Here is a 16,977-nt window from a genome sequence, read left to right on the forward strand (position 1 = left end):
ACCTGTGTCTGGAGTTGCTTTGTCCAGAGACATTGCCTGGCTCGCTGAGTTACTCCATCACTTTGTATCCATCTGTAGGTCCTTATTTCTACCTTAAAACACAATCAGTCGGGCAGGAGGGAATGCACACGCAACAGGTCAGGAACCTTGAACAGATCAGTCTCAAGAAGGGCTGCCTACAGCCCAGTGGTATGAACATTGATTTCTCGAACTTCAGGTAGCCTAGGCATTCCCTCTCTCTCTATCCCTCCCCCACCCAAGTCGCACCAGCTTCTTGTTTTCACCCAACAAACAGCTAACAATGGCCTGTTTCCTTTATCATCATTACTTTTATGCATATTTCATTCATTGTTCTTTATCTCTCTACATCATCGTCTATATCTCTCATTTCCCTTATTCCTAACCAGTCTGAAGAAGGGTCTCGACCCGAAACGTCACCCATTCCTTCTCTCCAGAGATGCTGCTAGTCCTGTTGAGTTACTCCAGCTTTTTGTGTCTATCTTCAGTCTGAAGAAGGGTTGTGACCTGAAATGTCACCTGTTCATTCTCTCCACAGATGCTGCCAGACCTGCGGTGTTTCTCCATCACTTGTATTTTCCAGCATCTGCAGTTGCTTGTATCTCCTGAAAGCACATTCACATGTTTAACAATGCATGACTTGTAGTTTGGAGCCACGAGAAAGAGCTTGTGGACTTAATATCAGAATTAGACACAAAATGCTGGAGTAACCGAGTGGGGTCAGGCAGCATCTCTGGAGAAAAAGAATAGGAGACGTTAGGGAGAGGATAGTTAGTGAATTTTCATCAAGACAACTCCTGCTTTTCTGCTACATTCCATCTTACTAATAGTTAAATTTTTGCTTTCTACTCTTCAATTTTGTTTTCTTTTCGTTATTTGTGCTTGTTTCTAGATTATTTGTGGTTTCTGTAATGTACCAGCATTTGCATAATGGTTCTCTGCATTTCATGCATTCTTAGAACTGCACAATATTATGTTTTGTCCTGTTTTATTTAACGTGACTTAAAACGTTATCTTCGTTTTTCTTTTCACTTTAGTTTAGTTTGGTTTAGTTTAGAGACACAGCGCAGGCCCTTCGGCCCACCGAGTCCGTGCTAACCAGCGATCACCCCGTACACTAGCACTATCCGACATGCTAGCCACAATTTACAATTTGCCAATCAACCGACAAACCTGTATGTCTTTGGAGTGTGGGAAGAAAACCGGGGCGCCCTAGAGAAAACCCACAGGGAGAACTTACAAACTCCGTACAGCACCCATAGTCAGGATCGAACCTGGGTCTCTGGTGCTGTAAGGCAGCAACTCTACCACTGTGCCACTGTGCTGCCCTATTTAGCCTTATCAAACCTAAACCGGCGCAATACAGCAGCCAGGCTTACGTTCCTTGGCCCCAATATTCTTCTCTTTCAAACACCTATTCAGCTGTTTGAGCTCTGCAATTGAATCTTCTATCGCTATTCCTGGCAGTATGTTCCTGACCATGACCACTCCCTGTGGAAAAAAAACTTCCCTGCAGCCACTCTCCCATCCATTGCAGGCACCTTCGCAATGTTTCACAAGCATTTAGACAGTACATTGGCTGTGGAAAAGTTGGACTCGAAGGGCCTGTTTCCGCGCTGTATGACTCTGTGTGCAGCTAATGAAAAGAGAGGGTGACACAATGCTCGAGGGAGGGAATTCCAGAGTTTAGAGCAGGAGGCGAGACAACTGCTTCGGAGCTGCTGACTAGCACATGTCGAAGACCATCTCCACATCTCCCCAACCAGCTGATGTTCTCCTTTCACAGTTTGGTGATTCAGCTCGCTGCCTTATGGCAAGAGATAAAAACCAGAACAGGCTATTCGGTCCCTTGTGCCTACTCTGCCATTTAAAAAGATGATGGATGAGCTGTTACAACAGTGTTGTTTTCCTGCCTGTGTCTTGTCAATCCCTATAATTTAGTTTAGAGATACAGCATGGAAACAGGCCCTTCGGTCCACTGAGTCCATGTCAACCAGTGATCCCCGTACACTAACACTATCCTACTACACACACATAGGGACAACTTATAATTTTACCAAGCCAATTAGCGTACAAACCTCTACGTCTTTGGAGTGTGGGAATAAACCGGAGATTCCGGCGAAAACCCACGCAGATCACGGGGAGAACGTTCAAACTCCGTGCAGACTGAACTCGTAGTTAGGATCGAACCTGGGTCTCTGGCGCTGTAAGGCAGTGCCACCGTGCCACCCTTCTTGCAGCAAAGCTTAGGGAGTCTGAGTGAGCTGTGGTAATCTGAAGTAAACACAACAAGAACTTTTACATGAAACTCAAAGGTTATTTTTAAAAATGGAAATACAAAGGTTTCAAAGGTCTTTTATTGTCACGTGTACCAATTAAGGTACAGTGATATGTGAATTACCGTGCAGCCATACGGAAAAAAAAAGCAACAAGACACACAACTACATAAAAGTTAACATAAACATCCACCACAGCGGATTCCTCACATTCCTCACTGTGATGGAAGGCAATAAAGACCAATTTTCTTCCTCTTTATTTTCCCACGGTCGAGGTAGTCCAACCATCCATAGGGGCGATCGAAACTCCCGCATCGGGGCGATCGAAACTCCCGCATAGGGGCGATCGAAACTCCCGCATCGGGGCGATCGAAACTCCCGCATCGGGGCGATCGAAACTCCCGCATAGGGGCGATCGAAACTCCCGCATCGGGGCGATCGAAACTCCCGCATCGGGGCGATCGAAACTGCTGCGTCGGGGCGGTCGAAACTCCCGCAGCTTGGAGTTCCCGAAGTCGGTCTCTGACCAGAGACCGCGGGCTCCGTGATGTTAAGTCCGCAAGCACCCACGGGTTGGGGCTCCGAGGTCGACCCCTGGCAAAGGGAGCGCCGCGATGATACATCGGCAGGCGGCCGCGGTGGAGCTCTCAGAAGTCGGTCTCCAGCAAAGGCGCCAACTCCTCAAAGTTAGGCCGCAGTGTGGACGGAGATACGACACAGAAAAAAAATCGCATCTCCGTCGAAGTAAGACATTAGAAAAAGTTTCCCCCTTTGACACCACACTGGAATGGTGTTCGGCCCATAGTCTTTGCGATATCAAGTGCTCTCAGTCTCATTATCACATGGTGTGAATCAAAATGGATAAAGGCTTTAACCTTTGTGATAATGGAGCTCTCAGGAGGTAACGTGGCCTGGTTAGTGTGGATGTGGAGAGGATGTTTCCACTAGTGGGAGAGTTTAGGACCAGAGGCCATTGAATTGAATTGAATAGAATTGAATAAATTTTATTAGCCAAGTATGCATACATACAAGGAATTTTCCTTGGTGCTTTGCTCACAAATAACAGCGCAACATACAGTAAACAATTAAGAACGAAACATTATAATTTAAACATGTGAAATAAAATACCAGAGCAAAAGGAGGCCTTGGCCTCAGAATAAAAAGAGGTACCTTTAGGAAGGAGATGAGGAGGATTTACTTTAGTCAGGGGGTGGTGAATCTGTGGAATTCATTGCCTCAGCAGACTGTGGAAGCCAAGTCAATGGATACTTTTAAGGCAGAGATTGACAGATTCTTGACTAGTAAGGCGACCAGGGGTGAAGGCAAGACAATGGGTTGAGAGTGAAAGATAGATCAGCCATGATTGAATGGCAGCGCAGACGATGGGCAGAATGGCCTAACTCTTCTCCTAGAACTTCTGTCTGAACAAGTATGTGAATGGGCTTTCTCCATCGCTGCTCCCACCCTATGGAACTCACTACCCCGAACCGTTAGAGACTCCTCCACACTCACCACATTCAAAACATCACTGAAGTCTCACCTGTTCAGTACTGCCTTCAACCACTGAAGGTCACCTCACCTTCTGTCTCCTTTCTCTGTTCATTTATTTATTTACTTATTTATCTATTTATTAATTTCCCTATGTTCTCAAAATCTCTGTAAAGCGTCTTTGAGTATATGAAAAGCGCTATATAAATAAAATGCATTATTATTATTATTATTAATGGTTCAATCTTGTCCCTAGCATGCAGATACTGGACCCATTCCCTCCACAGATGCTGCCTGACCTGCCGGTTACTCCAGCACTTTGAAGTTTTACTCAAAGTCCCTTCATCGGCAGGTCCTTGTCTCTCTGGCAACTTACTTGCTGGCTCCTGCCGTCACTGAATATAAGATATAATAAACGACTAGTCTTTCAGCAGTGGCGTTGGCTAACACTTTTACACAGGGTAATTGAAAACTCAGGGCCATTGACAAATGAAAGCAGGTCCATTCGTTTAATCCCGAGTTTGATAGAGTTATGTTAATCCATTAAATTAATGGATAAGGAGAGAAGATAAATTGATAGAATAGGATTACAGGTTAGCTTTGGTCACATAAAATGAAGGAATTGTTCTCTTTGTTGTTATAGACAATAGACAATAGACAACAGGTGCAGGAGGAGGCCATTCAGCCCTTCGAGCCAGCACCGCCATTCAATGCGATCATGGCTGATCACTCTCAATCAGTACCCCGTTCCTGCCTTCTCCCCATACCCCCTCACTCCGCTATCCAGCTCTCTCTTGAAAGCATCCAACGAACTGGCCTCCACTGCCTTCTGAGGCAGAGAATTCCACACCTTCCCCACTCTCTGACTGAAAAAGTTCTTCCTCATCTCCGTTCTAAATGGCCTACCCCTTATTCTTAAACTGTGGCCCCTTGTTCTGGACTCCCCCAACATTGGGAACATGTTTCCTGCCTCTAATGTGTCCAATCCCCTAATTATCTTATATGTTTCAATAAGATCCCCCCTCATCCTTCTAAATTCCAGTGTATACAAGCCTAATTGCTCCAGCCTTTCAACATACGACAGTCCCGCCATTCCGGGAATTAACCTAGTGAACCTACGCTGCACGTCCTCAATAGCAAGAATATCCTTCCTCAAATTTGGAGACCAAAACTGCACACAGTACTTCAGGTGCGGTCTCACCAGGGCCCGGTACAACTGCAGAAGGACCTCTTTGCTCCTATACTCAACTCCTCTTGTTACGAAGGCCAACATTCCATTGGCTTTCTTCACTGCCTGCTGTACCTGCATGCTTCCTTTTAGTGACTGATGCACTAGGACACCCAGATCTCGTTATCTTCATAATTGTTGCAATGGTCCCTGCCTCAACTACCTCCTCCGGCAGCTCATTCCATACACCCACCACCCATTGTGTGGAAAAAGTTACCCTTCAGATACCTATTAAATCTTTCCCCCTTCACCCAAATCAGTTATTTCTCATCCAGTCACTGAGGAATCCAGCCAGGGTGATTTTGCTGCTTGATGGTACAGATTGACTGAGAGCAGTTGAGAGAAGTAGAGAAAGGGTGAATATCTGGGGAATGGAGACATAGAAACAGAGAAACATAGCAAATAGGTGCAGGAGTAGGCCATTCAGCCCTTCAAGCCAGCACCGCCATTCAATATGATCATGGCCGATCATCCAAAATCAGTACACCGATCCTGCTTTCTCCCCATATCCCTTGATTCCGTTAGACCTAAGAGCTACATCTAACTCTCTCTTGAAAACATCCAGTGAATTGGCCTCCACTGCTTTCTGTGGCAGAGAATTCCACGGATTCACAACTCTCTGGGTGAAAAAGATTTTCCTCATCTCAGTCCTAAATGGCCTTCCCCTTATTCATAATCTGTGACCCCCCCCCCCCAACATCGGGAACATTTTTCCTGCATCTAGCCTGTCCAATCCCTTAAGAATTGCATGTTTGTACAAGATCCCCACTCATCCTTCTAAATTCCAGTGAATACAAGCCCAGTCGATTCATTCTCAGTCGAGACCACAATAGAATCTGCTCCATGATAATAATTGAGAGGGACAAAAGTCAAACAAAGATCAGGTCAGTGGGTTGGAGGAAAACCAATTTTTGGAGCCTGGGAATACAACTTTGGAAAGCAAAATAGACAGCACAAATTAGCAGCCAACGATGTGGAAAGGAAACGGGCTGCATTTAAAATGGTGTTCAGCAGAGTCTAGGAAAAATACATTCTAGTAAAAGCAGGTTAACCATTTACGGGATGCAGTGGATGAATGAAAGGCACAATGTTTAGTTTAGTTCAGTTCAGAGATACAGCGTGGAAACAGGCTCTTTGTCCGATCTCCCGTACACTAGTTCTATCCTACACCCGAGGGACAATTTAAGTCAATTAACCTTCAAACCTGCACGTCTTTGGAGTGTGGGAGGAAACCAGAGCAGCCGGAGAAAACCCACGCAGGTCACGGGGAGAGCGTACAAACTCCATACAGGCAACACCCGTAGTCAGGATCGAACCCGGGTCTCTGGCGCTGTAAAGCAGCAACTCCACCGCTGCGCCACCGTGCTGCCCTAACAAAGCTGACAATGAGAGCAGGAAGTGTAGGAAAGAACTGCAGATGCCGGTTTAAATCGAAGATAGACACAAAATGCTGGAGTAACTCAGCGGGACAGGCAGAATCTCTGGAGAGAGGGAATGGGTGACGTTTCAGGTCGAGACCCTTCATTCAGACTGATCAGAACGAGAGCAAGAATCCAGATTAACTGCATGAATGCATGACAGAAAATGACAATGGGAAATACCAAGAAATGGAGGCAGGCAGAGAAAAGGGAACATAACATTTCCCACAAATATGACAAGTGGGGATGGAAGTCGAGCCACTAAAGGAAGGACGAGAAGGATGATTGCAGACAGCAACTGCAGACATATTTCAAGAGAGAGCTAGATAGAGCTCTTAAGGATAGCAGGGGGTACGGGGAGAAGGCAGGAACGGGGTACTGATTGGGAATGATCAGCCATGATCACATTGAATGGTGGTGCTGGCTTGAAGGGCCGAATGGCCTACTCCTGCGTCTATTGTCTATTGCCTACATTCAATCATTTCTTTGGCAATTCCTTCAATCAGATGATGGGCATAACATTGGAAGGTGACTTTAAAAGTGACTTAATTACACAGAAGCATTAAGAAAACTACTGACACTCAGATTATCAACCCCCTGGTCCAAATAGGAGGGGCTCACTGGTGCAGCTGGCAGAGCTTCTGACCCTGGGAAGAACAAGTGTGTCGGAAGTAACTGCAGATGCTGGTTCACACTGGAGAAAGACACCAAATGCTGGAGTAACTCAGCGGGAAGAGCAGCATCTCTGGATAGAAGGAATGCTGAAAGATGACTGAGACCTTCTGTACTTCAGATCTTTCAAAGGATATTGGGTATATGGAATAAGCTGCCAGAGAAGGTAGTTAAGGCAGGTACCACCACCACATTTAAAAGGCATTTGGACAGGTATGTGGCTAGCCAGGGAGGAGCCAGCGCTGCCCTCGCAGCTGCGGCTTGCCTGCAGTCCGTCTGTCTTTTGTGTTTTTTTGTTGTTTTTGTATGAATTGTAGTTTTAATATGGTGTAGTGTTTGTATGTTATGTGGGGGGGGGGGTGGGAGGGAACGGGAACTGTAAAATTTTCTCTCCCGAACGGAGACGCGACCTTTGTTTCTGTGTCGTGTCTCCGTTCTCGCTGCGGCCTACCATCGGCCATGCACCTGGGACCACCTGGGGCTCTGGTTCGCAGAGCCCGCGGCCCGGACTCACCACCTGCGGCGCTGGCTGCCTTCGGAGGATGCGGGAGCGGCTGCGACTCGCTTCCGGAGGCTCCGGCGCGGGCCGCGTGGACGTCGGAGGCCCAGGGGCCCCTGGGTGGGGGCCGACATTGGGAGCTCCAGCAGCGGCAGAGGCAGCGTGTTTGCCCGCCCCGAATCGCGGGGCTTGGGTCGGCCCGCCGTGGACCTTTCACCGTCTGGCGCGACCTGGAATAGGCCGCGGGATTTTTCTCTGCCCGGTGGGGGCTTCAATGTCGGGAGCCGCGACCGCCCCGACGTGGCAACTCCAACAGCCTGACCGCAGGGGAAAACGGCAGGGAAGAGAAAAAGACATTCTGGCCTTCCATCACAGTGAGGAGGGACTGGAGGAGACTCGCTGTGATGGATGTTTCTTTTGTTTGGTGTTAGTTTATGATTGTATGTGTTATTGCATTTTTATTGATTATTCTTATTGGTCTTATTGTTGAACTGCGGGTAATGTTTCATTTCACTACACATTTATGTGTATGTGACAAATAAACGACTATTGACTATTGACTAGGAAAGGTTTAGGATTTGGGCCAAAAGCAGGAAGGTGAGACTAGTGTAGATGGTATTTATTCACAAAATGCTAACTCAGCAGCTCAGGCAGCATCTCGGGAGAGAAGGAATGGGTGACGTTTCGGGTCGAGACCCTTCTTCAGACTGATGTCAGAGGGGCAGGACAAAGGAAGGATATAGGTGGAGACAGGAAGATAGAGGGAGATCTGGGAAGGAGGAGGGGAAGAGCGGGACAGAGGAACTATCTAAAGTTGGAGAAGTCGACGTTCATACCACTGGGCTGCAAGCTGCCCAGGCGAAATATGAGGTGCTGTTCCTCCAATTTCCGGTGGGCCTCACTATGGCACTGGAGGAGGCCCATGACAGAAAGGTCAGACTAGTGTAGATGGGGCTCCTTGGTCGGCATGGCCAAGTTGGGGCGAAGGGCTTGTTTCCATGCTGGATGACTCCATGATCCTATGTAGAATAATGGTCATAAATGGTTGCGCAATATGTAGAACCTTCTTCTGAAGCAATGCTCGCTTCTTTCAATCTCGGGGTTGACTGCTGTGTTTTTGTAGCCTCGAAAATTGGACTTGAAAACTGAGATTTCTTTCCCTCTTTCTCTTCCTTCCCTTTTCCCCCTTCCCATCCTTGATGTTCTCGTGGCAGCCGGAGATGGCGGCAGCCCTGCGGCGTACGGTCGAGGCGTTACTGGAAAATGGAGCCGTGGTGAGGAATCTGGAAAACCTGGGAGAACGGACACTGCCATACAAAATATCCAAACACAATCTGCGGCACACCAGGGGCGGGTATGTCTTGCGCAACTGTAAACTCTGCTCACTGCCATTAATTCCACAAACTATTGCATTTTGGAGGTTTTGAACTGGGTAAAATGTAAAGATGTGCTTGGTGTCACTGGCCATTCTGGTAAGTGCACCTCCACAATCTCATGACCCACTTTTTTTCTGGATTTGAAATGAGACCAGTAAATGTTGGAAGAACGCAGCAGGTCAGGCAGCATCCGTGGAAGGAGAAACAGTTGACGTTTCAGGTCGAGGACTCTTCGTCATAACTAAGATAGAGAGAAAGATAGGGCGGCGCGGCGGCGCAGCGGTAGAGTTGCTGCCTGACAGCGCCAGAGACCCGGGTTCGATCCTGACTACGGGTGCTGTCTGTACGAAGTTTGTACTAGGGTTTTCTCTGGGTGCTCCGGTTTCCTCCCACACTCCAAAGACCGACAGGTTTTGAGGTTAATTGACTTTGTGAAAATTTGTAAATTGTTCCCTAGTGTGTAGGATAGTGCTACTGTACAGGATCGCTGGTCAGCACATCTTGTTGGGCCAAGGGGCCTGTTTCTGTGCTGTATCTCTAATGTCTAAAAGTACAGTCTAAAGTAAAGAAAACAAGGTAGTGAGTCCCGACCTGAAACAACACTTCTCAGCGTTTTCCAGAGACGCTGCCTGGCCCACTGAGTTATAAGGAAGGTGTCTAGTTTGTGACGTGTTACATAAGTAATAGGATTAGAATGAGTCCATTCGGCCCATCAAGTCTACTCCACCATTCAATCTTGGCTGATCTATCTCTCCCTCCAAACCCCTTTCTCCTGCCTTCTCCCCATAACCCCGGACACTCGTACTAATCAAGAATCTCTGCCTTAAAAATATCCACACCCATCTGTGGCAAAGTTTTCCACAGATTCAACACCCTCTGTCTAAAACAAACTCCTTCTCATCCTCTTCCTAATGGAACATCCTTTATTTTTGAGGCTATGACCTCTAGTTAAACATCCTCTCCACATCCACTCTATCCAGCGCCTTCACTATTCTGTGCGTTTCAATGAGGTCTCCCCTCATTCTTTTAAACTCCAGCGAGTACAAGGCCCGGTGCCGCCAAACGCTCATTATATGTTATCCCACTCATTCCTGGGATCGTTCTTGTAAGCCTCCTCTCGACCCTCTCCAGAGCCAGCAAACCCTTCCTCAGATATGGTGCACAAAATTGCTCACAATAGGTGTTTAACCCTGGAGCTTACAAACTGCGGAAGCATGATGGGAAAAATAGGGAACACAACGACCAACATGTCCCATCTACAATCTTTTGCTCTTAAATTGGTGCATGTAGATTAATAGTCACATAGTAAGGGGTTGGAGAGGCTAGATGCGGGGAAGATTGTTCCCGATGTTGGGGAAGTCCAGAACCAGGGGTCACAGCTTAAGGATAAGGGGGAAGTCTTTTAGGACCGAGATGAGAAAACATTTCTTCACACAGAGAGTGGTGAGTCTGTGGAATTCTCTGCCACAGAAGGTAGTTGAGGCCAGTTCATTGGCTATATTTAAGAGGGAGTTAGATGTGGCCCTTGTGGCTAAAGGGATCAGGGGGTATGGAGAGAAGGCAGGTACAGGTTACTGAGCTGGATGATCAGCCATGATCATATTGAATGGCGGTGCAGGCTCGAAGGGCCGAATGGCCTACTCCTGCACCTATTTTCTATGTTTCTATGTTTCTATGTAATATTAAACATTATCTATTCGACCGGTGCTTCTGTCCCGAAACCAATGAAAATCCTCTTGGATTGCATTTTTTCATTGTATACCAGATATTTTAGTTTCTCCAGATCCTTAAACCATCCTTTATAACAAAATTGGAAATTCCAGGTGCATGACTGATTGATACTGTATTGTCATATGTACGTGATACAGTGAAATTCTTTGTTTTGCATATAATGCAGAAGTGTGCAGAGTCTCCATGTATAGGGCGGCCTATTGGAGAAGGCTTTGGTTTATGTGGTATCTCAGTTCAGTTCGGTTTAGTTTAATGTCACGTGTACCGAGGAACAGCGAAAAGCTTTTGTTGCCACGTTCACCAGTCAGCAGAAAGACAACACGTGATTGCAATCAATCGGTTTGCAGCGGAGAGATACATGATAAGGGAATAACGTTTAATGCATGGTATGGCCAGCAAAGTCCGATCAAGGATCGTCCGAGGGTCATCAAAGAGGTGGATGGTAGTTCAGCATTGCTCTCTGGTATGTTTCATCTCCTCACTTGGATTCAAACAAAAAGTTCAGTTTTACCTCCAATATCATTTTAAACTCTTCTTGCTTCGTGCATTTACGACTACACTCTGTCGGTACCACATAGAAACCCGCGTTGTACATTTTCCCACTTCCCTCTGCCTGGTTTGTGGGAAGTGTAGAATGTATTTTCAGATCTGAATTCCAAATTCTTCACAAAGCTATTTTTAGATGTTGTCGGACTGGGTTGTTCATGAAAATAAACATGAATTTGACTCCCAAGATAAACTCAATGTCAAAGTTGAGAGCAACAAGCAGTGTACCATTATAGACTTTTATAGTTGTTCATTTTTAACCCGTGCAACAGAATTGTTTGATACCAAACTTTCTCTTGTGGACAGTTCAAAATAAGGGAATACTTTCTGCTACACAACAAGATTAGCTTAACACATTCGCAGTTTGATATATTGTTCTTTATAGAGATAATAGAATACCTAAAGATACCTGTCATATTATTCTTTATAGAGATAATGGAATACTTCATGATATCTGTCATTTAAATCAAAGTCCGGAAAAGTTCAATTGTATCAGGAATCCAGACCTATTCATTTAAGGTTGTCAGTGGAAGATTTATAGATAAGAAAAAAGAATAGTTGTTCCAATCTGATATTGCTTGGTTGTAATTAGAATATAACACACAGAAACAAGCTCATCGGCCCAAAGTATCTCTGCTGAAAATAATGCCAAGATAAACTAATCTCCTCTGCCTGCACATATCCATATCCCTCCATTCCCTGCATATCCATGTCATAGAATGATACAGTCTGGAAATAGGCCCTTCGGCCCATCTTGCCCACACCGGCCAACATGTCCCAGCTACACTAGTCCCACCTGCCTGCGTTTAGTCCATATCCCTCCAAACCTGTCCTATCTATGTACCTGTCTTACTGCTTCTTAAACGCTGGAATAGTCCCGGCCTCAACTATCTCTTCTGGCAGCTTGTTCCATGCACTCACCACCCTTTGTGTGAAAAAGTTACCCCTCAGATTCCTTTTAAATCTTTTTTCCATCACCTTGAACCTATGTCCTCTGGTCCTTAATTCACCTACTCTGGGCAAGAGACTCTGTGCATCTACCCAATCTATTCCTCTCATGGTTTTATACACCTCTTTAAGATCACCTCTTAGCCTCCTGCAACTCATTGCGATAGAGAGCTTCCATCACCACATATAAGCTGCTCAGGCAAAACAGATCAACTACAGAGCCTGAAGATAGTTTAGTTTATTGCCACATGCACCAAGATAAAATGTAAAGCTTTTTTGTTGCGTGCTATCCAGTGAGCGGAAGGACTATACGTGATTACCATTGAGCAATTCACAGTGTACAGATACTTGATAACGTGATTAACGTATAGTGCGAGATAATTGTCTTACTGCTTCTTAAACGCTGGGATAGTCCCGGCCTCAACTACCTCTTCTGGCAGCTTGTTCCATGCACCCACCACCCTTTGTGTGAAAAAGTTACCCCTCAGATTCCTATTAAATCTTTTTTCCTTCACCTTGAACCTATGTCCTCTGGTCCTTAATTCACCTACTCTAGACAAGAGACTCTGTGCATCTGCCCGATCTATTCCTCTCATGATTTTATACACATTACATGTGCCTATGTAAAACCCTCTCAAATGCCACTGTCATAACTGCCTCCACTACTACCCCCGGCAGCACATTCCACCCACCCACCAAACTGTGTAAAAATGAACTGACTCCACATATCTCCTTTAAACTTTACCCCTCTGACCTTAAAGTACATATCGATATTTCCTTTCAATATTTTTAAGATAATCGATGAGGGTCTATAGTCAAGGAACTCTTAAATTATTTCTTGCAGTTATTGGAGTTCAGTTGAGTTTAGTTCACGTGTACCGAGGTGCAGTGAAAAGCTTTTGTTGTATGCTAACCAGTCAGCGGAAAGACAACACATGATTACAATCGAGCCATTTACAGTGTATAACATGATAAGAGAATAATGTTTAGTGCAACGTGAAGCCAGTAAAGTCTGATCTTGTCAGTAGAAAAGGAATAAATAGTATCAGATTGGCTCAATTGTAATTTCCATCAGTCCAGTCAGAAGGTCAAGGGTTCTACCCTCAATCTATGACCACAACAGTAGGCTGGTGCTTTGGCGAAAAGAGGTATTCTGTTAATAGAAAAGATATGTTTAAAATGGGAATTCATCTTGACTTTGTATTCAAGGTTACTAATGAACTAGTTGGTCAATAATTCCCCTAACCAACGTCACGGAAACAGATGATCTCATCACTTATCTCATTTGCTGAAGTGCAAATTGAGTTCCACATGCGCTTCCCATTTGACAGTTTCCACGTTTCGAAAGCAGTTAATTGGATGTGTGGCTCTTTAGGATTCCTTGAGAACGTCAAAGGGGCTTGTTTAAATGCAAGTTTGTTCTTCAAAGACAGAGTGCACTGATGTTCAGCCTCTTGCTGCCCCTGCAGTTTTCCTCCCCACTGCTCATAACACTGGGATAAAGGACTGGATAGAATTTGCTTTCACGTTCCCATGTTACACAGAACTAGGGTTGCCAACTGTCCCGTATTAGGCCCAGACACTGTAGGCCCCGACACTGTAGCCCGGGAGCCGCAGCAGTCCCGGACAGTGTAGGTAGACACACAATGCTGGAGTAACTCAGCGGGTCATGCAGCATCTCGGGAGAGAAGGAATGGGTGACGTTTTGGGTCGAGACCCTGAAGAGTCGAGTCTGAAGAAGGATTTCGACCCGCAACGTCACCCTTTCCTTCTCTCCCGAGATGCTGCGTGACCCGCTGAGTTACTCCAGCATTGTGTGTCTACCTTTGATTTTAACCAGCACCTGCAGTTTTTTTCCTACAACGGACAGTGTAGGCCTGGGCGCCGCCTAACGGAGGTTGCATAGCAACCCGACTCCTGGCCCAGGCGGTCGCCATTGGTGGAGTGGGAGCACGTGCCCGCTGGCTGGGTGAGGTCACGTGGGGCGTGGGGCACGGGCGGGTCACCTTGTCCCATATTTGGCAGTGAGGAAGTTGGCAACCCTACACAGAACATAGAACAGTACAGCCCAGGAACTGGCCCTTAGGCCCACAATGTCCACACCAAACACGACTCCAGTTTAAACTAATCCTCTCGATCAATCTAACTTGATTCTTGCTCCCAACTACCCAGTATAACCTTGTGGCGTATCCACAACCCTCTTATTTAATCCTAAATGTTAATGTTCTAGAAGCAGAATTAGGCCATTCGGCCCATCAATTCAATCATGGCTGACCTATCTCTCCCTCCCATTCTCCTACTTTCTCCCCATAATCCCTGCCACTCGTATTAATCAAGATTTTCCACCTTAAAAACATCAATTGACTTGGCCTCCAAAGTCGTCTGTGGCAATGAATTCCACAGATTCACCAGCCTCTGACTAAATAAATTCCTCATCTTCTTTCTAAAGGTACGTCCTTTTATTCTGAGGCTGTGGCCTCTGGTCCTAGACTCTCCCACTAGTGGTAACGTCCTCTCCACATCCACTGGATCTCAGCCTTTCAGTAAGTTTCAATGAGGACCCCCCTCATCCTTCTAAACTCCAGCGAGTACAGGCCCAGTGCCGTCAAACGCTCATCAAATGTTAACCCACTCATTCCTGGGATCATTCTCATAAAAGCATGGTTTTCAAAATTATCTAGATCTGGAGAGCCCAGATTGAAATTTCAGTTGAAGGTAGACACAAAATGCTGGAGTAACTCAGCGGGACAGGCAGCATCTCTGGAGAGAAGGAATGGGTGTCGATTCGGGTCGAGACCCCTCTTCAGACTGGTGTCAGGGGAGTGGGTGGTACAGAGATAAAATGTAGACGGAGACAGTAAGACTGGTGGGAGAACTGGGAAGGGGGATGGGGATGGAGAGAGAGGGAAAACAAGGGCTACTTTAAGCTAGAGAAGTCAATGTTCATACTGCTGGACTATAAGCTGCCCAAGCGAAATATTTGGAGCTGTTCCTCCAATTTGCGCTGGGCCTCCCTCTGACAATGGAGGAGGCCCAGGACAGAAAGGTCAGATTGGGAATGGGAGGGGGAGTTAAAGTGCTGAGCAACCTGATCAGGTAGGTTAGGCGGACTGAGCGAAACGATCGCCGAGCCTGCGCTTGGTCTCACCGATGTACAGGAGTTCCAGTTGATGGGTTTATGCAGCCAGCATAAACAAAATGTCCATTCTGGCGCGCAAGGGAAGCCAAGAATCTGTCAATACATTTGAGGGATTAGCGTGAATAATAATAGCAACTTGCATTTATTTAAGAGCCTTTGGTGTAGGAAAATGTTTCAAGAGTCCATCACCAGTTTTCCCAGTGATCCACTTGACTTGTTGTAACCTCACAACAAAGTCAACATCTGGAAGAGATCACTGGCTCAACTCTAATTTCTTCTCCATCTCATGGGCAGCTCAAGGATCAAATCTTATACCAGATGTGTACAATGCCGGCGGTTAAATTTCTGCTTTCAATGTTTGTTTCTTCATAAGACCATAAGTGATAGGAATAGAATTAGACCATTTGGCCCGTCAAGTCTACTCTGCCATTCAATCATGGCTGATCTATCTCTCCCTCATAACCCCATTCTCCTGCCTTCTCCCCACAACCTCTGACACCCGTTCTAATCAAGAATCTATCCATCTCTGCCTTAAAAATATCCACTAACTTTGTCTCCACAGCTTTCTGTGGCAAAGAATTCCACAGATATTCTTAATATAAAACAGCATATAATAGAAGGGTCTCAGCCCAAAACGTCACCCATTCCTTCTCTCCAGAGATGCTGCCTGTCCCGCTGAGTTACTCCAGCATTTTGTGTCTATCTTCAGCATGAACTCATTCCCCTTATTTTTGTTTGCATTCTTTCCCCTTCACTTACGTCCATAAAGGTTATGGTATCTTAACGCCGCCCGGCAATCGAATGAGGGAAATTGACCCCTTGAATATAAAATGTATCCGGGACATGATAGGAACATAACATTTTCCGTTGAAATACCTTAGTTTAGTTTAATTTTAGAGATGGGTTTTCGCCGGGTGCTCCGATTTCCTCCCGCACTCCAAACACGTGCAGCTGTGTAGGTTAATTTGGCTTCTATAAATTGTAAATTGTCCCCAGTGTGTAGGATAGTGCTGGTGTACGGTGTGATCGCTGGTTGGTGCGGACTCGGTAGGCCGAAGGGCCTGTTTCTGTGTTGTATCTCCAAAAAGATACAGCCTGGAAACAGGCTCTTCGACTACAGAGGCCATGTCGACCACCGATCACCCGCACACTAGTTCCACGTCGTCCCTCTTTCGCGTCCTACATACTAGGAGCAATTTGTAGAAGCCAAGTGACCAGCCATCCTGCACGTCTTTGGGAAGTGGGAGGAAAACATGGGGCAGCACAGTGCTTTACAGCGCCAGAGACCCAGGTTCGATCCTGACTACGAGTGCTGTCTGTATGGAGTTTGGACATTTTCCCTGCGACGGTGTGGGTTTCCTCCAGGTAGTCCGGTTTATCTCCAGAATGGAGTGATACAGTTTGGAAACAGGCCCTTCAACCCAACTTGCCCACATCGGCCAACATGTCCCAGCTACACTAGTCCCACCTGCCTGCATTTGGCCCATATCCCTCCAAACCTGTCCTTTCCATGTACCCGTCTAACTGTTTCTTAAATGTTGGGATAGTCCCAGCCTCAACTACCTCCTCTGGCAGCTCATTCCATACACCCACCACCCTTTGTGTGAATAAGTTACCCCTCGGATTCTTATTCAATCT

General features: G+C 46.2%; 1 protein-coding gene across 1 annotated transcript in view; it reads left to right on the forward strand.

Annotated features, from left to right (window-relative positions):
• Window positions 1-16,977, forward strand: part of mrps6 (mitochondrial ribosomal protein S6) — a 60,886-nt gene that overhangs the window by 31,088 nt on the left and 12,821 nt on the right. Inside the window, exon 2 of the mRNA XM_078409719.1 lies at window positions 8,814-8,953. Coding sequence (XP_078265845.1) covers window positions 8,814-8,953 — 140 coding nt within the window. The remainder of the gene's footprint in view (window positions 1-8,813; window positions 8,954-16,977) is intronic.

The sequence above is a fragment of the Rhinoraja longicauda genome, chromosome 12, assembly GCF_053455715.1.
Source record: "Rhinoraja longicauda isolate Sanriku21f chromosome 12, sRhiLon1.1, whole genome shotgun sequence".
In the NCBI taxonomy this organism is placed as follows: Eukaryota; Metazoa; Chordata; class Chondrichthyes; order Rajiformes; family Arhynchobatidae; genus Rhinoraja; species Rhinoraja longicauda.